We start from the raw sequence: 25,454 nt of genomic DNA, 5'->3' as shown, positions 1-25,454 counted from the left end.
GGAGTGCCTGGCGTGCTCTGGTCCAGGGGATCACGAAGAGTCGGACACGACTAAACGACTAAACAACAGCAAAGGAAGCAGGCGCCAGAGCTTTCGCTGGGGGAAAGGCTAGCCGATTCCGAGCCGATTTCCAGCAACGTGTTTTTCGCTCTCCACTTAATAATCAATATCCTCGTGTCATCCTCCAGCGCCTAAGGAGGAGTTCTGTGAGACCCAAAAGCTCGCTCCCTACGGGGTGACTTCCAGATCCTCCTACACTACAGGCATTCGCCTGTTGGCGGGCGAACGCCTGCCTGACCTGCCCGTCCCTGAAGGCAGCTCCGTCACCTCGCGATAGGACCGGGAGGCGCGAGACGGCAGGACCTCCCCCTCTTGCGCCCCAAAGCCGACTGAGGAGGCGAAGGACACGACGCAGTTTCAAGCGCGCGCATGCGTGGCTCCCTCCGGCCTGCCCCGCCCACTAAGCTCCCCTCGCGCCAAACGGGCAACCGTCGAGTGCGAGGGCAGGATGGGAAATGGAGGCCTCAGTTAGCGAGAGCGGCCGGGGAGCCGAAGGGGCTTCCGAACGGCTGAGCCGCCAGCTTGAGGTGAGTCGGGCGCGTCTCCCACCCTTCCTCCGACTGAGGCGAGCCCGGGGAAGGGGCTTCCAGTCCGTGCGGGCTGGCGGAGGGGGCGCAGCGACCCCTCCCATAATGCGTCTTGCGAGAAGGCTGAGAGAAAGCCGGCGACGGCTCCCGGCACGTACTTTGCAATAGGCTAGTCCTCATGGAGCCGCGTCGCATACTCTCTCGGAGGGCGTTAACTTCGGTGGGGGGGGGTTAAGGGTGCAGGAGGAGAGAGGACTCCTCCCGAGCCCCCTTTTTAAAAAAGTAACTGGCTGTGAAGGAGGGCGGGGTCGGTCGGTGGGATGAGGAGGATGTTCTGGCAGGTGCAGCTTGTCGCTAGGAAGCTGCTCCACTGTGGAACTCCCTGCCACAAGATGCAAGTATGCCTTGATGCAAGTATGCATGTGCAATTTCCATATTTGCATGTCCATGCTGTTGATGGTTATTTTAATTCCTCTGTAAGGCAAGAGCACAGATTCCATTTCAGACAAGGATTTAATTCTTAGGATCCTACAATCTTCAAGTCACCTTAATAGACTGTTAAACATTACTTTTAATTATATTTTCCAGTTTCTTTCCCAGACCTTGTTAAATTGACATTGCCATAGCCATGAGTAAACAATTTACACCACACCTGACAATTAGTTTTACAACTAGTTCTCAAAGAGAATTGAATTGCTCTGTTTGACTGGGGAGGAGGGTTGCCCTCCCTTTTTTACTGAATTGGGCTCCTCAAATGGTGCAGGCTAAAAATCTACCGTATTTTTCGCTCTATTGGACGCAGTTTTTCCCCTCCAAAAATTGAGGGGAAATGTATGTGCGTCCTATGGAGCGAATGCAGGCTTGTGCCATAGCCGCGCGCAACCCCTCCGGCAGGGAGAGGCTGCATGGGGCTATGGCTTCTTTAGCCCTGCGCAGCGTCTCCCGGCAAGGAGAGGCTGCACGGGGCTAAAGGGGAAGCCAAAACAGCGAGCGGGATCCATCCCGCTCACTGCCTTGCCTTCTTCCATAGCTGCGCGCAACCCCTCCGGCAGGGAGAGGTTGTGTGCAGCCTGTACGTTGCTCTTTGGGGCTGGGGGGGGGGAAATATTTTTTTCCTTGATTTCCCCCCCTAAAAACTGGGTGCGCCCTATGGTCCGGTGCGCCCTATGGTGCGAAAAATACGGTGAATCTAGTAGCCATGTTTTGCTCTTTCATGAAAAGGCCTGTGTTCTTGGAGATGAACTGTACCAGAGTACACAACGTCCTTAGGCGAAGCACACAGGTTCCTTTCTAGGTGGAGAACAAGTATGAAGATAAACAAGACAGTCATTTTGTAAACAGAGGAAGGAACTTGTAAACCTGAAGGAAATGACCCTCATAATATACCCACCATATTCTAACTGAAAGAGGCAGTTTGTGAAACCTTTATTCTGAATGTGGTTGGTTAATTGTTGATGCAGGAGAAGTGTTTCAAGTTGTAGTGACCCCTCAAAAGGGCATAAATTCAAAGGATGGATTTCAAGATTGTACTAATACGATTGTTCTGTCGGCAAAAGTGTTTCTGCTTGCTGGATGGAGCAATCTCCCATTTCCTTCCCCCCACCTGACATTTTGGACATTTTCCCCTGACATTTTGGACCATATTTGGCACAGAAGGAGTGGGGGGGAAGTCCCTTTGCATTAGCGGGAGTCTTTGTGCTGGCTTCCACTAGCAGCACAACAGGTTAGTTGAACCTGGCCCAGAGTGTTAGGCCAGTATAACTTTGTATCTGCATCATTTTTAAGATGCTTTGATAATTAATTTTTTTAAAAAAACTTTAACATACTGTTTGGCCAGTACAGAAGACTTTTCAAAAACTTGTAATAACCTGTCTCAATAAGCTAGCTTCCTTATCTTAACCACATACACTTGTGTTCATATTGGTATTCTACCATTTTCTTTTGCACCCCCTCACTTTCAAGCCAATGTGTTGAAAAATTTTAGTGTATTTTTAAAAATAAGGTTTCAGGCATTTCCATTTTCAGTTAGCTCATAGGTTCCTAGCCCTAGAGTTCTTACAATTAAATATAGGTGACATTTCTGTGTAGATCTTAATTGTCCTTTTCCCTTCTAATAAATTAATTATCGGTCTTATAATGTTGGTCTAATTGCAAAATATGACCTTGTTCTTTCATCAGTATTTTGTGTAATTCTATAGCATAAACAAGTTTTTGAAGACCAGTCAGTCTTCGTAGTTTTAAAAAATTAAAAGGTCTATCTTTAGGGATATCTTCATAATTCTAAATATTAAGGCACTTTTTAATCAGTGAGCATCTTTATGTCACATCTGTAACTTTTTACATGACAAATGATTCTTCAAGACTAAAGACACAAGGAAAATATCAAAATTTTGTGCTGTATCGAGACTATAGGATGGATGATTCCCACATATTTTCAGGTTAAGCAGTCTTTCAGGATACTTTGCATTTAACAAATAGGTTCTGGTAACTTTTTCTTAGTGAGCAGGAACTTCCAGCAGTTTCAGTTTGATAGATATTTTTGAGTAAATATTGAAAAAGAGCAGTAGATGGAAGTAGCCACATCATACGTCAGCTTTCTCAGTACTTGTCTGTTAAGTTTACGTTGGTGTTACTTTAGTGTATAATTATTTGTTTTTAAATGCAGAGGCATCATGCATAACTCCAGTTTTAAGTGACGCAAGAAAGATTAACGGACGCTATGAAGATACCAAAACCGCTCTACGCTTTCGCAGTTTTTACATGTGCTGCTATTTATGCGGTATATGTAAAATGGCACTTGGACTTTAAAACAAAAGCTGCTGTCAGTGATTTGGAAAGCCAGTTCAAAAGTGAAACTTCAAGAACAGATCAGGAAGTTCTTTATGGAATCATGTTTGATGCTGGAAGCACTGGGACTCGAATACACATATTCAAATTCACACAAAAGCCAAAAGGTAGGCTAACATGTTTCAGTTAAACTGCAACATTTGTATTGGGACGGTACCTTTATTAGAGCAACTGAAATGTCGCAGGACAGCATGCAAGTTTTTGAGTTCTCAACCGTTCTTCATCTGGCTAGATAAAGTGGGGGCAAGGAGAGAGAAAAAATGGTTGCTGATAAAGCCAGGAGCCTGCATTTTGTAAGTCTTAAGATAAAATGTGTGAGTAGGCACAAGAGGCTCTGTAAGTGCTATGCAGGTTTTAGGTGTGAAGACCTAGGTCCTCAGACCAGTTCTGTTGTGTTATCTGTATTATGGCAACATAGTCTGCAAGGCTTCATTACTTCAGGATGAAAGGGATGTGTTGCTAGTGAAACATAGCCAATAGCTAGTTCTTTATCTTAATTTTTATTCTGTACACCTAACCTGGAGCCACTGATATCTGTGGGGATGGAGGAGCTTAGCTGAATTAGATCTAAGGCTGAATTTGAACATTGCCTTCAGATGATGCAGCCTAATTACAGTGTTCATATGAACCGTTAATGTTAACCATATTGTCTAGTAGGGTTTCACGTTAATCCCTGGACAGTGGCGTTATCTTGGCCTTCAGTGTATACATTTTTTTTATTGTAGATTAACTCAATTCTCTTGCACTTCTTTAACAGAAATTCCTAAATTAATCCATACCACATTCAGAGCACTAACGCCAGGGCTTTCTGAGTATGCTGACAGTGTTGATAAGGTAATTTGAACTTTACTCGTCAAGTCTGTGATTCTCACTTTCTGTAATGTGAATATTCAGCAATTTATGCTACAATCCTATCCATACTTTCCTGGGAGTAAGCACCACTGAACACACAGACACTTACTGTGTAAACATATAGGCAGTCGCACTATCCAGTTGACACTTTTCCAGTCACTAGGTTACAGAAATACTGTGCGTGCATTCTGTTAAATAGCACTACACTTGGTACTTCAACAAGATGCCCAAGTCTTGTGGATTTGCAGCTTTGAAAGGCATGTCCTACCAGTTTGTAGAACATTGTGAAGTTCCACTGTGAAGGCTGTTGTGATGTTGTGCTAAAGGACCAAGTTATAAGTTAGAGGTTCTTTTAGCTTCAAAATGTCACTGCTGAGCAGTAGGAACGGAGTCTGACCTTGGCACTCAGGACTACTCATGTCAAACAGCTGGAACCAAAGTACTTAACACAGACTGAGGTGTCCTGGGGAGGCCTCTATAACTTCCCTGCACCTTTAGCCTTCAGGTCAGAGGCTCTGCACCCTTGCTTTATTTTGGCTAAAGACTGATGCAGGATCTCAGAATGGTGGTGGCAAAAAAGATATTCATGTATCTTGAACTGGAAAATGGGAAGTGATGAGCAAAACATGAATACTAGTGTGTGCGTATCTCTACCAAAGTCTTCATTTTTTAAGTGCTAAAATAGAAGCACATTTATTTATCTATCTATCTATCTCTCCAGAGTGCTCAAGGAATAAATGAACTACTGACAGTTGCTAAAGAAGATGTTCCTCTGGAATTGTGGAAGTCCACTCCTTTGGTCCTTAAAGCAACAGCTGGCTTAAGACTGCTGCCAAAAGAAAAGGCACAGAAATTGCTGGATAAGGTACTTTGCTTCTGCTGTTTTTTTGTAACTAAGTTAGCTGCACATATTATATACACTATGCTATCGGTCTTGCCAAAATAATCCAACATCCATTCTTCTGTCCACTAGCTAATAAACTTTGAGGCATAAAAGTGAACAGCACAGTTTCAAAGAATGGCTGCATCATAAATGAGTTGTTATCTGACAGGGTGCAGTTAACATTCTGGAGACTGAAATATAAAATACATAGATGAACTGTGCTTCCTCATTATGCACTTTGGAAAGGGTATATCTATAAATGCCAAACATGCAGGATGGATTACAACAGCAGACTTGCAAAGTTGGCAACAACCTTCTTTAAACCTTGGAGGGGGGAGTCTGTGACATGACAGCTAAATGAAGAAAATCCAGAGTATCAAGATAAAATCCAGGATAACATAGCTCACCAAAAATAAAAGTGAACAGAAGCTAGTCTAGGTTTTCTGGTGACGAACTCATGAAAGAAATGAAGGGAGTCATCATAATAAAAATTCTGAGGTAACACCCTCCTAACTACTCTGCAAATGCTGTGTTACTTTGTCTACAAATGCAAGCTTCCAAACCCTATCATAGCAGTTTTGCATGTGGAGAGCTCCGCTTCTCCATAAGAATGTGATCTTTATCTGGGCTGCTACCAGAAAATGGTTTATAAATGCTTTATGTGCTTTTTTGCGGGTGTGGAAGGGTGCTTTTTTAAAACACTAAAAAATTTAGTCTTATTTCAAATTTAGGTAAAGGACATCTTTCAAGAATCTCCGTTCCTTGTAAGGAGTGACTGTGTCTCTGTAATGGATGGAACAGATGAAGGTAGGGATCTTACCTGTCAGCAATTAAGCAAATTTTCTTTTCAGTGGTTTCATAAAATTACTTTTAATTCAGCAATAAAATCTGAACCTCTGTGAAACTCAGGGAAGTTGTTGCTGCTGCTAAATAGTTACACAGCACTGTATCTCCATGTGGCAAGTACAGAGCAAAACAAACAAATCAGCAAGTCCATGTCTCAGTGAACTTGCAATCGAAGACCAGCAAAGGCAAGGCAATTTCCATTCCTCCTCCAGCTTTGTTGTCAGTTTTTTTCCATTCAGCCAGACAGCACTCCCTGCCACTGAGTTCTTACAGGTCTGTTTTGAGAGGTCCTCCTTAGGTTTTTTTCTTAAGATTTGTACTTTTTTAAACCTCAGGGTCCACCTGAATCTGCCGATTCCTCCCATATGTGGGCAAGTGCTGCAATTTTGGCTCCATAATAGGATGCATTCTCCCCTGAAGATAAGCTATTTGTTGCAGCATGCATCACTTCCATTTGCTTACACTAATGAATCTTCTCTGCCATTCTCTTGCTCATTTGTTCAGTTTGGAGAGACCCTAACTGAGCAAACATGTCCAGTTTATGCATTCATGTATTATTTATATTGATTACTAGAAGTGGAAAACCACTTTGTGTCTATTCACATAATTTCAATTTTTTTAAACCAGGTATTTCAGCATGGATCACTGTCAACTTCTTAACAGGTATCTATAGAAGTAAATTGTGATCTGTTAATGATGAGCCTTATGTTTTATAATTATTTATGTATCAAATATACATTCTGCCCTTCCTCCCAAAGGAGCCCTGGGCAGCAATTTTGTGGCAATATATGCCATGCTGTGATCCTTAGTAAATGTATAAATTGGCATTTGTTCTGTAAAACTACAAGATTCTCAGTGTAATTTCATGCATTTTTACTTGGAAGTACTGCTGTGTTCAATGGGGCTTACTCCCAGAAAGGTTCAAATATGATTGTAACTTCCTGAAGATGGTCTGCTTTCAAATCATATCTGCATTTATAAAGTAATATGTTGGCAATAGAGGTAAATAAAACATGTATGTTATGACCTTGTAATACAAAAAATACATAAGTACAAATATTTAGTAGTGTTTCAGAGCAGGGTGGCACATAACACATTGCTCACTCAGCAGCTAGTTATTTTGAGTTGTTGAAAAAAGTAATATTTGAAAATGTATTTTTAAAAGATGCCCATTTAAAATTCTTAGACAGTAACCCTTATTTACTTCTGAGTAGGTATGGTTAGGATTGCTCTTTTAAAAGAAATTATTTGATAGGATCTCACATTTTGTTCATAGAGCATAATTCCATGCAGATGCGGTGCCTGAGGTATAATGACTAAACATGCTATTAACTTTGTTTTTTTTAAATAATACATTTCAGATAGCTTGAATACTCCAAGAAAGAGGTGTGTAGGAATGCTGGATTTAGGAGGTGGCTCAATTCAGATCACATTTCGCCCAAGCACTAAGGTAACAAGAACACGGATCCCCTTAGTCACGTCAGTTGTAATGAACGACCAATTGATGTGTTGCTTTTTTCCCTTTGCTCTGCTTCCAGTTTGATTTTTGAGTGTCAAACATATTGCTTGGAGTGTATATTCAGAACTTTGTGCTTGAGAAGAAGCAGGTTGACCTTTCATTCCGCCATTTTCCCCCTCAAGGCAACACTTTGCCCTGGGCTTTAAGGCTGTAGAGCTGAACACACGAACTTTTACCCTAGTATGATTCAGTAACTTTGTGATATGGACTGTTCGGTGCTATTTATCCATGCAAGTTTTTCCACAGAGTTCATGCAATGCCCTCATCAAAACGCCACCCCTTATCCCTGCCACCCACCACTTCATCTGGACTTACTGTTTCTGTGTTATTGTTGTTGTTGGGGGAAGGAAACGTGGAACATCATTTTGTTGAGGAGGGTGCCATGTGGCTGCTGTGTAAAACATATGGGCGTGAGCACCACCAGCTCCACAAGAAACAGTCATACTTTATCATAAGTGATATTCCTAAACTGACCTACCTCATAGGGTGGTTGTGAGGGTAAAATGGGGGAAGGGATGGAACTTCCCCTGAGTCTCTGTCATGGGAAAACGGGAAGATATAAATAAATTAATTAAAAACAACAATAATATCTGAGCTCCTTGAAGGAAAGGTGAGAGAGAAATGTAATAAACTTTCAGATATTTCAGATTGGCTACCAGTTCTAAACATGTATGAGCCACACACTGTCATTTATTTGAACTGGAAAGTGCCATTAAAAGGGGTTGGTATTTCATCAGGTTTCCTAACACACACAATAACCTGCACATTCTTTGTTCTACATGCAACCTGATAGGATGCTCAAAGCCAAGTTTTCCCACTTATTTTTTTATGGTACTTAGGATGCCTGGCTACATAAAGACCATAAAGTTCTAAACCCTTCAGAACACTCTTGTTCAACACTCCTGAAATCATTGAGTTTATTATTCTGCTTTGCTTTGTATGGAGCATTCATGGAGTGTTCAATTTCTTTCCCTTTATAGACGGCTCTGGAGAGCTCCCCTGCTGGTCGCATCACTTCATTTCAGATGTTTAACACCACATACCAGCTGTATTCACACAGGTTAGTTGTGAGTAGGAATGGGCAAGTCTATCCATTTTAGTTTCTCATTTTTCCAATCTAAAATTCCGTTCAACACATTTCCCCATTTTTAAAGGTCCTTGTGAAAATTCACCTGCATTTCAGTTGTGAATTTCTCCTATTATCTTCTTTGGCGATCACGCGTAGCCGAGTAAGATTGTCTTCCCTGAACACAGTCTTAACAGTGAGTCCGTAAGTGACTGTGGAGGCCAATTCTGGTGCCACACGTCCTTCTACAGTGGGGACATAGGTTTCTAGGTGGGAGTTGATCACGGTGAGAGTTTGCCAAACGTGCCTTCCTCTTAGCACATTTCTCCCCTACATCCTGAGTTTGAGTATCTTCAAAGTCCATGACGCCTTTGGTAAAAGCTGTTCTCCAATTGGAGCACTTGCAGGCCAGTGTTTCCCAATTGTCAGTGTTTATACTGTATTGCTTTTTTAAAAATTTGCCTAATACACACATTTATACAAGGTGATAGTCCCTAATATTTCTGATTTTGTACAATACTTCCACTAATACATGCATTTTTATGCACACTTTACCCTGGTATATCCTAAGAGATCGCTTTTTTCATATAAAACATAGTTTCTATCTCTGGAGCAAAAATCAATTGTTCATATTTTCTGACAGCTTAAAACCTTAATAGATGCCAACCTAATAGCCAACTTAATAGCTGCCAATAGCAGATTCTGTTTCTGTGTGTGTATTATTTACAGTGGTACCTCTGGTTACGTACTTAATTCGTTCCAGAGGTCCGTTCTTAAGCTGAAACTGTTCTTAACCTGAGGCACCACTTTAGCTAATGGGGCCTTCTGCTGCCACCGCCACCGCCCCACAATTTCTGTTCTCATCCTGAAGCAAAGTTCTTAACCAGAGGTACTATTTCTGGGTTAGCGGAGTCTGTAACCTGAAGCGTATGTAACCTGAAGCGTATGTAACCCGAGGTACCACTGTATTTAGAGACGACCCTTAACGGATACCATGTAACAATCAAAATGAACTCTGCCTCAGTGCCAAGAGTGTTGTGTTTGATCATGTTTTACCTCCTCCCCAGTTACTTGGGACTTGGATTGATGTCGGCAAGGCTGGCGATTTTAGGAGGAGTTGAAGGTCAAGCCTGTAAGTATTGCACATTAAGCTTGAGTGGTGGGGATTTTAGATTTTTAGATGCTTCTGTTTAACCTGAGCTTTGTGCTATATAGATAATTTAACCAAATTGCAACCCATCTTTGTATCTGCTTGATAGCTAGAAAATTGATGCTAAAATTATATCTATTTAGATCATTTTGTCTGAAAAAGATAAGATTCCTGCTTCGTCTCAAGTAAAGGATGAAGGTTGTGCAGTTGTAGGAACAGGATTTAAATGTTCTGAGATTTGTGTGGCTGAATAGAGGGACAGGGAAATGCTTTGTGGATGGGGAAGATCAAGATTTCCATATGAACTCTTTCCCCTTGTGTCAGTGCATTTTTTTCCCTTTTTCAGTAAAGGAAGGTGAAGAGCTTACAAGTTCCTGCTTATCGCCTGGTTTCCAGGGTGAATGGGAGCATGCCAAGATAATATACAAAATTAAAGGGCAGAAGGCAGGTATAGTAACTGGTCATCTCTTAATTTGGTAATGCACATTTCCCTTCAGTATCTCCATTAACTTCGATTGGGAATCACCAGAGTGGCATGGGAAAGGAGAGAATTTTGAAAGTGGAAGGGGAGAATTTACTGAATTCTGTGCCCCTGCCAGTGATTACACTTTCGAGATTTATTTATTACTTTCTTTATTTAATCAGAATGCTCTATACTGGGATTTTGTACTTATGTTAAGTAATATTAGATATGTACTGTTGCTTTATAACTTCACTTGTTTACAATTGAACAATGTTCTAAAACTGTTTACTTGGCAAATCTCACATACTTGAATGTCGTCACTAAAGTTGAATTATTAAGGGTGTTTCCCCCCTGCTTTTAGGAAAACCTCTCTTCGAATCATGTTCCGATGAAATAGCAAAACTGATCAGCACGAAGGTTCATAGGACAGATGAAGTAAAGGATTTGGATTTTTATGCCTTTTCCTACTATTACGATTTGGCAGTGGATGCTGGCTTAATAGGTAAAATTGCTTTTGATTTCACTAGTAATATAAAGGTGATTGACAGTAGTGTTCTTGTTTGAGATTTAGGGACATGCGAAACTGCCTTATACAGAGACCATTTGGTCCATCTAGCTCAGTACTGTCTACACTGGCTGGCAGCGACCCTCCAGGATTTTAGGCAGGAGTCTTTTCCAGACTTACCTGGAGATGCCAGTGGGAATTGAACCTGGAACTTTCTGCTTGCAAGGCAGACACTGAGCCACTGAGCTATGGCCCTTCCCAAAGTGAAACAAACTCCCATATGAAATTGCTGAGCTAAAATTCATGTGTAGATATGACACAGTGGTCTGAAGAGAGATTGGGAGTGACTAGCTCGCTACAGAAAGCAGCTGTTCTTTGTTAGGTGTTAATGTACCCTCTATCAATTTAAATGCAGTTGGAACTGAGTCACTCCCAGATTTAGCTGGCTCTTTTACTTTTCCCACTGGGTTTTTGCTTTCATTCAACACTGCATAGTAATGGTGATCACATTTAGACTTTGTATTGCTGACTCCACTTTGTAATAATACTCCTCTCCTATACTCTTCTATACTGCGCTATTATACTGTATGAGAGCCAGTCTGGTATAGTAGTTAGTGTGTTTGACAAGGACCCGGGAGACCAGGGTTCAAATTCCCACTTGGCCATGAAGCTCATGGGTGACCTTGGGCCAGTTCCTGCCTCTCAGCCTAACCTTTCTCACAGGGTTGTTGTGGAGATTAAATGAGGAGGATTAACTGTGTACACAACCTTGAGCTCCTTGGAGAAAAAAGTAGAATATAAATGCAGAAATAAATACTCCATCTACCCCTGGCCGTCAACTGTGGATAACACACTTTTGCATCTCTGAGATAGGTTTTGGCCCATGATGAAATTTTAAGCCCCAACCAATTTTTTAGTGTGTATGGCACTACAGGACTCATTATGGGCTGCAACAGAGTCGAGGCCAGTTCTGAAATTTGTCACCATTAACGCTACTAGCCAGTTTTCTAAAAGCAAGTATAGTGGAAGAGGATTGAATTTAATAGACTTCTGATTCTTTCTGTTCTTACAAGTCAACTTTATATAAACTACTTCCTCCTGCTTCTGACTCCCAAGAAGCATTAAACTTGCTGAATTTCCCACAGACCTCCTTCGATCTCTCTCTGGAGTCCCATTGTCAGTGACAAAAAATATTATTATTATTATTATTATTATTATTATTATTATTATTATTATTAGTTTATTTAAATTTGTATACCACCCTTCATCCAAAGATCCCAGGTGTGTTCATAACAGAAAAATACAAAATGAGAATGTAAAAATGATCCCAGGAAGGCTTGGTTTATGCTTCATATTTGTGCTCTTCACAGTCCTTATTGTATCACATTACAATGAAAGAGCATAATGTGATTCTCTAGCACAACTGGGATGGCTGTAAACATAGCCTCTTTGTTGCCAGCATACTGTTACAACTGAACACAAAACTGTTAAGAGGTGTATTTTGCGGCATCACTTCCAGTGGCCAAAGTCTGCTGTTTTTCCCGTCATTCTTAGGAGCATTAGCAGTGATGCATCCAGACAGCTCTGCTCTGTCTCAGTACTTCCCATTCCCACAGTCAAGGTATGTAGGGTGCTTTGACTCATGTTGTTCCTCACGCCAAAACTGGTCCACATGGCTGGCAGAGATTGAGACAGGATTAGTGTGACCAGTACAGTTGACATAGCTGGCTTCTTGTGGTGGGATGTAAAGAGAAGTACCTGCTTTCTTCAGGACTGCCTCTTTCCTGGATGTGCACTCTAGCAATTTAATTAGGAGAACAGAGAGCCTCTTAACCTGTGCTTGCATGCATTCTTTCTTTCCTTTTTATGTGGGGTCATTCTGGCTAGATAGTTGTGCTATGGTGGGAAAAGAAAAAAGCTATCCCTGCACCAAACACAACCTGCAGCCAATAACTTATTCAGTCTCAATACAAGACAAACTATGTAGATTCTGCTTCTAGCAAGGGCCTGGATCTCACTGATGATAAACTTGAGTCTCGTCTGTTCCACAATGGACTACAACTGAGGACTCAAAGAAAGGAATGTTCATCCATGTAGAAGGCTAGATCTTGGAAGGAAGACCTCACTATATACCAGTGTACATCTTTGCCCTCCCCCCCCCCCCCAGCATGCTAGTTTTCTATGTGCATTTTTCTGAATGGAGGAGCATTTAATTATTTTCAGTGTGAAAGGCAGACAGGTTTGCCTCCCTCACTGAGCCCTAAGCAGTGGCGTAGCGTGGGGGGTGCAGGGGGGGCGGGCCGCACCGGGCGCAACATCTGGGGTTAGGGCAAATCCACGGGTTAGGGGGCGCAAATCCACGGGTTAGGGGGCGCAAATCCACGGGTTAGGGGGCGCAAATTACTTGCCTTGCCCCGGGTGCTGACAACCCATGCTACACCACTGGCCCTAAGCTAAAAAGTTCAGTTTGAAATGCACAGAGCAGTTACTGCTTGAATTATGCATTTAGAATACCTGTAGGCTGGATGTTATTTCAGCACAACTCTTCCTTTTCTTCCTCTACAACTGAAGAGCCCCTTTTTTCTCTTTAGATAATGAAAAAGGAGGGACCCTAGCAGTTGGTGAATTTGAAGCTGTTGCAAAGAATGGTAAGCCACTTCGTCTTTCTATTTGCTTGCTTATGTGTGAACAAGGAAAGCATCATTAAGAGGTTGACAGTTAAAGCTGTAGCCCACCGGAGGACCAGCACTGAAAACGTCATTGTTGCTATTATTAATTACCCACCCTTCAGCCTAAGATTCCAGGGTGGGTTGCAACATTAAAACACAATATTGAAAACAGTATAAAAAACCTTACCATTAGAAAAATAAGGTGGGTCCTAAAACTATACACCTCAAGTGGCAAAAGTATTGTGGAAATACAATCTGCTTTTTACAGCTCATTTTTCTGTTTCTATCCCCAAAGTGTGTAAAACCATGGAAGATCAAGAAGGAGAGCATCCTTTTCTCTGCATGGATCTCACATATGTCAGTTTGCTTTTGGAAGAACTAGGCTTTCCAAAGAGCCACGTTCTTAAGGTAATCATTTTAGAGCTAAATGTGAAAAGAGGTTATCTCACAAAACAAGCATTAATTCTGCAGGTTTTGAAAAGGGAGGCACATACGGCAGTATTCAACTAACATGTCTTATGAGTGCAAGGATTTCTGCTTGCATAATAGAATCTCCCCTCCTCTTTTTCTCCTGCTCATGCCCCACGCCCTCCCCAAATCTGCTGCAGAGGGCTGGGAAACCCCTAGAACAGATTAAGGTGACAGGAGAATTCCATTGTGCAAACAGAAATCCTTGTGTTGATGGAATATTCAAGTAGTGCTACTTTGAATACAGCCCTACTTGCAAATTTTCTCATTTAGAGTTGCCTGTGCAGTATCGTGAAATCTTGGTTTTGTTTTTTTTAAATATTTTTCATCTTGTGACAACAAGGGCTTCAGTTAGTAGACCGCAAAGAGCTGGTGGTGGGAGTGGTGGAAGAGAGAGACTTGAGGAGACTGCAGGAAGGAGCTTTGCCCAGAACATTACAGCTCCAGCACCAATTGCACACCAAGTTGTTAAATTACGAATCACACTGCTATTTGCAAACAAATTTTTAACACATGCAGAACTTATTTTGAACACTGCATTGACTTTCCCCTTTTCCCATTATTTAATCTAGGTGTCTATTGGATCACATGACCTTGTTTATTTAGAGAGCTAGTACACACATGCATATTCATCATTTAACTGAAATGTCAAGTGATAGCTTGTACTTCTGAATGGGCCATCATGGCTCCTACAAACTCGGAGAACTTACATATCACCTGAGGCAAAACACATTTTAATAGAGTTGGCTTGCATATCCAGCTGCAAATCATGAAGTACAGAGGGGCCAAGTGATGAATGTATGATGCAGGCAAGTGAAGCATAATCATTTCCAATATCTTTGTCCACTTTTCATTTTAGCTTGCTCGAAAAATCAACAACACTGAAACCAGCTGGGCTCTGGGAGCTATACTTCACTATATGGATTCACTTCACAAACTGCAATATTAGGGCTTTGGGAGCCTTGGGGATGCAGTGAGTCTGGGAGGATGTGATGTGGCAGCATTTTGGAAGCTAAGCAGGTGTGGACCTGGTCAGTTCCTTGGACCAGAGACTACTGGAAGCTGCACTACTGGAAGACTACTACTGTAAAAGCTATACATGTGTGTATGTATTTCATAAATACATTTCAAAAGGCCTTGACCTCTTTCAGCAGGGAACTCAGGTGCTAGTTTTTGGTAGCTTAACATACCACTACTCTGTGAAATTGTGTACCTTTCTAAAAGTGTCACTTAAAGTTGGGGATGGTGGTTCTGAAAAGGACTAGGCTATGGCAGCTGAGATCCAAGTCTTGGGCAACATACCTGAGCTGAAATGGAATGAATGCAAAAATCACCCTGTGATTCATGATGAGAATATAGTCATGTTCTTCAGACTGCCAGGGGTACCTTCTTTCTCCTCCTCTGTCCACATTTGCCTAGTTTTCTGTATTGGGGACAGTTCATTCCCTCCATTGCAGAATTTCTACAGTGTTTGTCATCAGGGATTTGGTCAGCCTTTCTGTCACAGCTTTTCAATGACGGGCAGCTTAAGGAAGGTTTCCTCCCCTTCTAGCTGTCCAGCATCACCTGATCCTTCAATCAAGTGCTGACTCTACCTCCAGGAGGAGTTAACTCTTTTTTGCATACTCCTCCGCTGACCAGGAGGAAACTTCACAGCAAGCCAAACCTGCCATTCTCTATCATGTTCTACAGTCTCTATGAGAAAAGCACATCATCCTCAGGCAGGCTTTTTGCCTTTCCAGCAAGCATTCTGAACCTAGTCTCAGAAACAAGTGTGACTTTTATATTGCAGTGTGTGCGCGCGCATTTGGGGGAATTGCTTTATTTTTCTTAAATGTATAGAAACTAACAAATGGTGTCTTTTAAAAAAAATATTTTGCTTTGTCCAACTTTACCAGTAGGCATTGAGATTAATCTTCTGAAACTCAGCATTTCTGTTCTTCATAGTCTGTACCATACTGGGTTATTTTGGCGGTGTTCTGGTGGTTTTAAGGCCTTTCCCACAATCTGAAGCCAGTTGGTGTCTCACTTGCTAGCAGCACACTGAATTCTTATTGCTGAAATGGAGTTGATTTTTAAATGAAAGGTTAATAGCAAACTTCTGCCCTCTCCTTAATGTTGATGGGAGAAAGAAAGGTGGTTAAAATGGCATGTTGGTGTCTCTCTGCTGGAAGGTGGGCTTTGTCATGATGGAGACCCCAGTTGTGACCCAACCATTGGTTGTCCTACCAATGATAGCAAGCAGCCCCCAAACCTGTCTTTCTTAAAAATCTCGTTTATTTGAAAATATTAAAACCAGCCTGTGACCGTTCTTGCTATTTCTTCCTTTTTTCCAATCTTAAAGAACCCTGTCTGTAGAAGATCTCTGTATATTCCCCAGTTCTTTTCCATATTTAGTTGTTTTACAGCAACTGCCTCCATTGGGGATATCCAGTATGGAGTCTTACTTCTAGGAAATCCTTATGCCTTACTCGGACACTTTACAGACTCTTTCTGATCATATTAGAGACTCCCTTGTGAACTTCATCTTTATCATAATACAGATAACATTGCCACCCATACAGTAGATCAAATCCTTTTAAGTCCAAGATACCTGCATCTTTCAAATCCATCCACTCCTTCATCCAGCCCAGACAGGCTGCCTCATAATACATTTTTAGGTCCAGCAGGGCAAACCCCACCCCCGTAGTCTTTGTGCCAATTTAAAAATTGTATTTAACCCTAGGTTTTTTCCTCTTGCCAGACAAAATGTGTTATATCTTTTTTCCATTGTTTAAAGCAGTTGGTATTTCTGATCACAGGCAGGGATTGAAATAGGAAGATCATTTTTGATAACACATTCATTTTAAATGCAAAGATTCTTCCTAACTTTGCGAGGTTAACTCAGTTCTATTTCTCCATGTCTTTCTTAACTTCAATCCAAGTTTTATTATAATTGGACGAGGTTTAATTTTTTAGAGGCGAGCCATACCCCCATATATTTAACTTTCTTTTGAACATGGATCACAGAAAACAGGGCTACAGCTTAAGGGTGAAACTGCACATTATGAACCACGTTTGATTTAAATAAGAAAAAGAAGAAGCATGAGGAGAGGGGGACTTGTTTTCATTTGGATTGTGGTGTACAGGGAAAAGGAGTTTAGCCTTTTCCTTCCCCACCACAATTCCAGTTAAAAACTGCCTTTCCTCCCTGCCACAGGCTGCTGTTAGCCTGAGAGGGAAACACTCTTATTGTTGTCAGTGGGGAACTTTCCCCTCTGGGCTAAAAGGGGTGGGTGGAGGTGAAGTTTTAGTCTGCAGAGGAAGAAAGAGTTAAACTTCTGCTCCCCTGCAGTCCTGACAAAAATTGCACTTGCTGCTGTACAGTTACTTTAAAAAAAACCTGACTTGGTTCCTAATGATGTATCTAATGTACATCTGGTATCCTGTTCATGTATACTTAATGGAGCACTTCATTTTAAGGCTGCGAAGGGTCTGGTCTAGGAGCCACTGTATCTAACGGAATGTTAATATTTTAAGCACCAACTCTTAGGTTAGAAAACAAATTGAATGCAAAAAACTCTTCCAGTTGTTTGATTGTCCTTGGCTTGTCTGTTGAAGTAGCACGTGTGCAAATGAATTTTGGATATTCAAAAATTATTTTTACTGTCAATTAAAAAAAAAGCAAGTGAACACCTGTACTGTTCCAATTCATGGAGGTGAATAACGAGTTACACAGCATGTTAAACTGCCATTTTCGATTATCTTCTATCTGGTGGGAGCACTGGGAGAAGAGATGGTGAGGGATCTCTGTTGGCTCAACAGGGACCATCTTCTCAGAACACTCTCATGCAATGGTCCTGGAACCTGGGTTTACTTATTTTTTTCCTTTTTCCTTACCGCTCTTCCCCTACCCCTTTGTATTGTGTCTATTGAATTGTACACCTTTAATTTCAAGTGTGAACCACCTTGAGTACATTGGCAATAAGGTATCTTGCCTTTCCACAGGGGAGCATTTGTGCAGTTATCCCAAGTACAGGCCTATTGACATAGGCAAAGCTGAGAGAGAATAAGGAGAGACTTGTCGATGGTTACCCATTCCTCACCAAGACTAACACTTCGTAATCTGCCCTCTACTGGCTTTTGGGTTTGACTTCCACAGAAAGGAACTCACAATTCATGGGCTGTGTCCACACCGTCCATTTAAAGTGGACTTCACCCCAAGTATCCTGTCAACCATGGTTTGTTGTGGGTGCTGGGAATTGTAGCCCTGTGAATGATAAAATACAATTCCCAGTATTCTTGGGGGGGGGGCATGCACTTTAAGTGCATGGTGTATATGCAGCCAGTTTGTTTGATTCATAGTATGCAAATAAAGTACAGCTTTGTGTATGTACCAAATATCAGTATACAGTGGTACCTCGGGTTACATACGCTTCAGGTTACAGACTCCGATAACCGAGAAATAGTACCTCGGGTTAAGAACTTTGCATCAGGATGACAAAGAAATCATGCTCCGGCAGCGCAGCAGCAGCAGGAGGCCCCATTAGCTAAAGCGGTGCTTCAGGTTAAGAAGAAGAAGAAGAGTTTGGATTTGATATCCCGCCTTTCACTCCCTTTAAGGAGTCTCAAAGCGGCTAACATTCTCCTTTCCCTTCCTTCCCCACAACAAACACTCTGTGAGGTGAGTGGGGCTGAGAGACTTCAGAGAAGTGTGACTGGCCCAAGGTCACCCAGCAGCTGCATGTGGAGGAGCGGAGACGCGAACCCGGTTCCCCAGATTACGAGACTACCGCTCTTAACCACTACACCACACTGGCTCTCAAGAACAGTTTCAGGTTAAGAACAGACCTCCGGAACGAATCAAGTACTTAACCCGAGGTACCACTGTATACTGTAGGTAAAAGCATTCCAGTAATTGCCCAACCAATCGGGGATTGTGCTGCTTCAGCGCCTGATATACACATGCTGAGGAATGAGCTTGCACTGTAAATCGCTCTGCAAATAGAACACTAGGCAACCAGGACGATTCTGTCCCACGTCTTTTTGGCTGTTGTGGTTTTATTTGCAGAACAGATTTTATTCGAAAATTGTCATCTCTCACCTGCAAGCTGAAAGGGGCAGTTTGTTCTATTGTCATGCTCTGCTTCCAAGGTAGAAGAAGCCTTGGCTTCTGTGGAACTCTGCCTCTTTCAAAAGAGGCAGAACCCAGAGTCAAAGATCACTTTCTAGAAGCTCTAGCACCAGTCACAAATCAAGCACACTTGAGCACGTTCCTCCACACCAGCAAGTTCTCATACCACTGAAGAAGCATGCAGCCATGCACCCGCCAGTGCTAGCTAAACTTAAACTGGCAAATAATTCCCACAGAGTCCACTAGGACTCATTTCAGGTAAACATGGTTAGGATTAGCTTACAAAGTGAACAGACAGAAACCAGTCATAAAGCTGCCTGGATATAGTTTTTAAGAACCTTAAGAGTACAGGGGAAGTTCCCCAGGGCAATAAATGTTCTGCTTATTGTTTAAAAAGGGGAAATGGGACAACCCAATTGGCATAGGATGACTGGAAGAAAGGACAAGGGTTAAGCTAGATCAAATAGCAGAGAATGAGCGAAAATAGGGATTGCCTTGAAAAGTAGGTTATTGGACTGATTACAGAAGGTGCCTTCAATGTGTTTTAGGTCAGTATTTTCAAAAAGCTATTACCTTGAGGCTGAAGGTTCTAAGCAAGGTGGTGAAGCCAAATTAATGCCTTCATTAAGAGTTACGATGTTAGTGTCAGTAGCAAACTATTTGTTTCTGTAGTTCCACCATTGTGGATAGAAGAGTTTGGATTTGATATCCCGCCTTTCACTCCCTTTAAGGAGTCTCAAAGCGGCTAACATTCTCCTTTCCCTTCCTCCCCCACAACAAACACTCTGTGAGGTGAGTGCTTTGCAAAGTACAACAGGAAGGATCCTGGTCCTAGAGGACTTATGTTGTTGTTTAGTCATTTAGTCGTGCCCGACTCTTCGTGACCCCATGGACCAGAGCACGCCAGGCACTCCTGTCTTCCACTGCCTCCCGCAGTTTGATCAAACTCATGCTGGTAGCTTCGAGAACACTGTCCAACCATCTCGTCCTCTGTCATCCCCTTCTCCTTGTGCCCTCCATCTTTCCCAACATTAGGGTCTTTTCCAGGGAGTCTTCTCATGAGGTGGCCAAAGTATTGGAGCCTCAGCTTCAGGATCTGTCCTTCCACTGAGCACTCAGGGCTGATTTCCTTAAGAATGGAGAGGTTTGATCTTGCAGTCCATGGGACTCTCAAGAGTCACCTCCAGCACCATAATTCAAAAGCATCAATTCTTCAGCGATCAGCCTTCATGGATCACTGCCTTGCCGTGGCGAAGGGGCTTGAATAACTAAGAGAAACTATGAGCTATGCTGTTCAGGGCCACCCAAGATGGACAGGTCATAGTGGTGAGTTTTGACCAAACGTGATCCACCTGGAGCAGGAACCGGCAAGCCACTCCAGTATCCCTGCCAAGAAAACTCCATAGACAGAGACAACGGAGGACTTATAGTCTATATAATTGAGCGCAGGAAGATGGCAGAGGAAAGGGAGCTAAATTACCACTAATAGGTATACCTTGGACTTGCACCTTTTTGCTCCCTGCACCTGTAAGAAAAGTGGAGATTGCTTGCTTAATATTCTTGGAATAAATTTCTGATGGCTCAGAGCTGTTAAAAACAAGCTGTCCCACCACATAAAACATAGGAAAGGAAATAGAACCCAAAGTTAAGGGGGTTATTCAGTTGCTTCTGTTTTTATTTTGATTACGCATTCTGTGTTCTTATATTGTGATTTTATCCTGTGAACCACCCTGAGACCTCCAGGTGTAGGGGAGTATATAAATTTAATAACTAATAAAATAATCATAGTAGCTGGTTTATTCCTAATTGTTTATCTCCATTTGCAAAACAGCCCCCTCACCGCAATTGTTCCACTGTCCCATGTAAGTAGAAGCATAGAATTGTAGAGCTTGAAGGTTCCCCAAGGGTCATCTAGTCCAACCCCCTGCAGTGCAGAGATCACAGTAAATAATCCCTGACAGATGGCTATTCAACTTCTTTTTAGAGACCTCCAAGGAAAAGCCACCACCTTCCGAGGGAATCGGTTTCACTGTCAAATGGCTCTTGCCACCAGAAAGTCCTTCCTAATGTTTGGTTCGAATCTCCTTCATTTGAACCCATGGGTTTGGGTTCTACTCTCTGGAGCGGCAGAAAACAATATTGCTCAGTCTTCCATGTGGCAGCCCTTGATGTATTTGAAGATGGCTGTCAGTTGAGTTTCATGTGCATTCGATGCAATACATTCTCCCCCCGGCAAATGCCACTTTAGAAAGCTGCTTCACTGACTGCTTTTTATGTACTTGTCAAAGTGGGTTTTGGTCTGCGAAGGTTTATGCTACAATAAATCAATTAGACCAGCCTTTGCCAACCTGGTGCCCTCCATCAGCCCCAGTCAGAATGGCACAGCACAGGACTCCAGGTTGGATTAAGACTTGAAGGTGCCACAGAACTCTCTTGGGGGGGTGGCTCCTGATCCATAAGGTTATTAAAAGGGCTATGCCAAGTCAGATCAATCATAGCTTACCTCTCCACACACACTTCTCAGACAATGGCCAAGACAGTCACAGAAACTACAAGAGACAGAGTGGTGGGATTTTCCATTCTCTGCCATCGACTCCCAGCTTCTGGCCATCTCAAAGGTACAGGGAATGTTTGTGTCTTACATATGTCTTTTTTCCATTAATGAAAATGGCTGGGATGGCACTTTGCCACTTGGCACATTGAAAGCCCTTGGGCGATGATCCAGAGGCTCAGCGCCATGCGTCTCACTGTCTGGTACGAGATGGCTTGCAGTTAGGCTTTGCCTCCTTTTGATAATTGGCAGGGATGGGGAGACCTTATCGTCTGCCTTTCATAAATACCAGTTGCTGAGAAGGGGAGAGGGCTCTTGTGCTCCTGCTCTGCTCCCTGGTTTCCCTTTGGGCATCTGGGCCAATGGCCTGATCCTGCAGGCTATTCTTACATTTTCTTTTTTTGCTGATGCAGTTTTTACTCATTTTCATCTTTGAACATGGTTGCACTGAGCTATATCCTTGTTTACATTAGAGATATGAGATGCAACAATTACAAAAATGAAACACTCAGATAAATATTTTTGACTATATTAACACAGTTGTATTGAAGTGTATTGAAGTTGTATTGAAGTTATTACAGATGTGAAATGATGCAAAGTAACACGGCTTAGATTGGGGACTCCGAGCAAAAGTCATTTTGTATCAATAGCAATTAGAATTGATAGGAATATATAGGGAAGGGAGTGAAAAAAAATTAAAAATTGCACTTTGTGCATGCCAGACTGCGCTGCAAACTACGGGTACTGTTCTGCCGTGTGCTTCACTATTTGTGTCATCAATAAAGTCACACTTTGTTGTTTAGTCTTGTCCGACTCTTTGTGGCCCCATGGACCAGAGCACGCCAGGCACTCCTGTCTTCCACTGCCTCCCGCAGTTTGGTCAAACTCATGCTGGTAGCTTCGAGAACACTGTCCAGCCGTCTCATACTCTGTCGTTCCTTTCTCCTTGTGCCCTCCATCTTTCCCAACATCGGGGTCTTTTCCAGGGAGTCTTCTCTTCTCATGAGGTGGCCAAAGTACTGGAGCCTCAGCTTCACAATCTGTCCTTCCAGTGAGCACTCAGGGCTGATTTCCTTAATGATGGATAGGTCTGATCTTCTTGCAGTCCATGGGACTCTCAAGAGTCTCCTCCAGCACCATAAGTCAAAAGCATCAATTCTTCGACGATCAGCCTTCTTTACGGTCCAGCTCTCACTTCCATACATCACTACTGGGAAAACCATAGCTTTAACTATACGGACCTTTGTTGGAAAGGTGATGTCTCTGCTCACACTTGACTGCATAAAAATTGCCCTACTTCTTTCGGCGTCTTTTGGGGGTCAGTTTTTTCCAGGAACGCTGTTTGCCTAATTGCATTATACCACTGGTCCATCGTTAATCGATTTCCATCATGTCCCGGCAATAGTGGTTCTTGCAGCGGTTAACAGACGCGCTACGAGTTCTTAGACTAGTCTTATACTCCCGCGTCTCCCGCGCAAAGGAAGCTGGATGCCTCCGTCTTGTTTTTGAGAGCCGCTCAGCCTCCCTCCGCACCGCGCAGGCGCTGCCGCAGCGAGTCCCGGTCCCAGTGGGCGGAGGATAGGCGCTTGCTAGCTGCTTCCCTTGCATCCCACCCCCTCTAATGCTCTCAGCCAGGGCGCCTCCCCACGCAGCAGCCGCGGCAGGAGGAAAGCCGAGGAGAGAGGAGGGAGGGGAAAAACGAAGGAAAACACTTCTGCCTCCAGGCCCGCCTTTGCCCGGGAAACTGAAGCCGGCGCTGCGCCATCATCGGCCAACGAGCAGAGCTTCCCCAAGCGAGCAACTCTCCCTTTGCAGCAGCGGGCGCCTATACGAGCCAGGATGGCCGTTCCCTTGACCGACAGCGAGAAAAGAAAGCAGATCAGCGTGCGGGGCATCGCCGGCCTGGGCGACGTGGCCGAGATCAGGAAGAGCTTCAACCGGCACCTACATTTCACCCTGGTCAAGGACAGGAACGTGGCCACCCCGCGGGACTACTACTTCGCCTTGGCGCACACGGTCCGCGATCACTTGGTGGGGCGCTGGATCCGGACGCAGCAGTATTACTACGAGAAGGATCCCAAGGTAAGGAGCTGCGGGGTTGCCTCCCCTCCAGCGCCGCCGCAGCTTGCACTGCAGGCAGGCATGCATGCATTGGATTTTCACCCTCTCCAAAAACCAGGCGCAGCCTCTCTTTCGCTTCCACCCGCGCGCTAACCGCGCAAATCTTTCCCCGTTTCGCAGAGCCGAAGGCAGGCCTTGCCGGCTCTGGAAATGCCCCCCTCTGCTGGCCGACGGTTGCCTGCGCGTGTGTTTTTGCCCGCGCTGCTGCGCTTTCCTTGCAGGGAGATGGTGCGCCAAGAAGCCGCTGGAGCGTGGCGCGGAGAAGGAATCCCATTTCCCATAGGCAGCAAAGCGGGAGTCTAGCAAATGAGCGCAGGGCCCGTCGCAAAGTCCAGGTCCGCATTGCAATCAATGGGAGATCTCTCTCTTCCACCCCGTGTGTGTGTGTGTGTGTGTGTGTGTGTGTGTGTGTGTTTAGCAGCCGTGGATTTGCGGCAGTGGATCTGCAACCATAGTGATGTCGACTTTAGCCAAGTGTGATGGATGTGTTAGCCCTTTGGAAAAGGAGGGGTATTTCTGGGCAGCAAAACGCACCGAAATTAAGGGCGCAGCGAAAGAAGATGCTGCCTGTTCATTAAGGGAGGGGCCCTCCGAGATTCGTTGTTTCCTTTTGATTGCTGGCCCCGGAGGCTTCAAAGCTTTCCTTCCAACTGGTCTTCAATCCTACACTGAGCAGCATTACATGGGGAGATCCCTTCTGCTGAGTCAGACCTTTGGTCCGTCTGGCTCAGCATCTCCTCTGAGTGGCAGCGGCTTTCCAGGATTCAGCTAGATAGAGGCTTTTCCTGCCCTACATAGAGATGCTGGGGATTGAGCTGTAGGCAAAGGAGATGCTCTGTTGCTTGTGTTACCTAGTCTTGCTCTGATAAAAACAGGAAATTCAGATCCCGTTCTGATAAGAGACGATGAGCTCGTTTGGGGGCTGTACTACTTCATAATCTAGACAGATATTATTGAATGCTTTCCCCCCACCCTGGTGGCGAGGACATCAGCAACACTATGCATGGGAAACTAGCGGCTGAACGTGCAGTTTATACAGGTCTTCTCAGAAGTAAACTCCCCAGAGTGCAATGGGATTTATTTCTAGGCAAGTGTGTATAGGACTGCAGCCTAAGCTCCTTGCTTTGTGCTGCCTTTCTGTGTGGAGGTGGGGACCCTCTTGTTTGGGTGAGTATTGCATTCTGGAGTGGTGCCAACCGGACACAGGTTCACCGTGTCCTTGATAAATAAGCCTACATGATCAAGAGTTAGGAACATAGGGAGCTGCCTTATATCATGTCAGAACATTGCTCCATCTAGCTCAGTAATATTGTCGACACGGACTGGAAGAAGCCTCCGGGGTTTCAGCCCTAGCTGGAGATGTCAGCCATTGAACCCTGAGTTCATTGAATCTGCATGCGAAGCATATTGACTGCCACTGAACTGCGGCCCCTCCCCAGAACACTATCATTTTCATGTGTAATGCTTGTTGCGTCGACATTCCCTCCCTTTTTGCAAGTTTTTCTACGTCCTGGGCAGCAGCCAACAGCAATCTGAAAGCTCTTGGTTGTGTAGGTGATATCACCCAGCTCACAAGAGCTGCTAAGCTGCCTCTGTCTGGGCTCACAAGTAATGCTAAACAATAGTTTAGCTATTAAACCATAACCAATAACTGATACTTAAGGCTCTCAGCTGGGTTTGCATGTCACACTACTACTTAGTTGGCATCCATCTGTCTTGGGATATGCCAGCCCATGGTTTATTAACTATGATTTATTTAAGCTAAAGCAGAACCATAGTTACCAGTGGGGGGGGGTTAGCCGGGGTTTTTTGCC

The 25,454-nt window shown here is 43.6% G+C and overlaps 2 protein-coding genes across 5 annotated transcripts in view; both read left to right on the top strand.

The window, feature by feature from the left end:
- The first annotated feature begins 399 nt into the window (after window positions 1–399).
- ENTPD6 (ectonucleoside triphosphate diphosphohydrolase 6) lies at window positions 400–16,166 on the top strand. 3 transcript variants are annotated; one of them, XR_014546296.1, is made up of 15 exons: window positions 400–587; window positions 3,253–3,541; window positions 4,192–4,268; window positions 5,008–5,151; window positions 5,901–5,976; window positions 6,643–6,678; window positions 7,377–7,465; window positions 8,515–8,594; window positions 9,668–9,732; window positions 10,097–10,198; window positions 10,575–10,715; window positions 12,273–12,339; window positions 13,310–13,366; window positions 13,683–13,795; window positions 14,715–16,166. XR_014546296.1 is itself a non-coding variant. In XM_083606234.1 (14 exons), exons 2-14 carry the CDS (start codon window positions 3,307–3,309, stop codon window positions 14,802–14,804), a joined length of 1,305 nt encoding a protein of 434 aa, XP_083462360.1. In that variant the 5' UTR covers window positions 436–587; window positions 3,253–3,306; the 3' UTR covers window positions 14,805–16,166. The 3 variants fall into 3 exon arrangements, 1 of the variants encoding a protein (XP_083462360.1); XR_014546297.1 differs by having other exon boundaries at window positions 446–587; window positions 10,575–10,981; XM_083606234.1 differs by lacking the exon at window positions 12,273–12,339 and having other exon boundaries at window positions 436–587.
- Window positions 16,167–23,060: 6,894 nt separating this feature from the next.
- Window positions 23,061–25,454, top strand: part of PYGB (glycogen phosphorylase B) — a 41,985-nt gene continuing 39,591 nt past the window's right edge. The window contains exon 1 of one of the 2 annotated variants that reach the window (XR_014545823.1): window positions 23,061–23,601. Coding sequence is in view for 1 of the 2 variants with exons in the window: in XM_083605068.1 (XP_083461194.1) it covers window positions 23,359–23,601 (243 nt within the window). In the remaining variant the exon portion in view is untranslated. The remainder of the gene's footprint in view (window positions 23,602–25,454) is intronic. The other variant, XM_083605068.1, reaches the window with a different exon arrangement.

The sequence above is a fragment of the Podarcis filfolensis genome (genome assembly GCF_964270895.1).
Source record: "Podarcis filfolensis genome assembly, chromosome: 3".
Lineage (NCBI taxonomy): Eukaryota > Metazoa > Chordata > Lepidosauria > Squamata > Lacertidae > Podarcis > Podarcis filfolensis.
This window is presented reverse-complemented; position numbering and strand designations above follow the sequence as displayed.

Coding starts and splice junctions, on each gene's coding strand:
- ENTPD6 (XM_083606234.1), top strand. CDS start 3,307: ATGAAGATACCAAAACCGCTCTACGCTTTCGCAGTTTTTACATGTGCT. Junction 4,269..5,007: donor ATGCTGACAGTGTTGATAAG/GTAATTTGAACT, acceptor CTATCTCTCCAG/AGTGCTCAAGGAATAAATGA. Junction 5,977..6,642: donor AATGGATGGAACAGATGAAG/GTAGGGATCTTA, acceptor TTTTTAAACCAG/GTATTTCAGCATGGATCACT.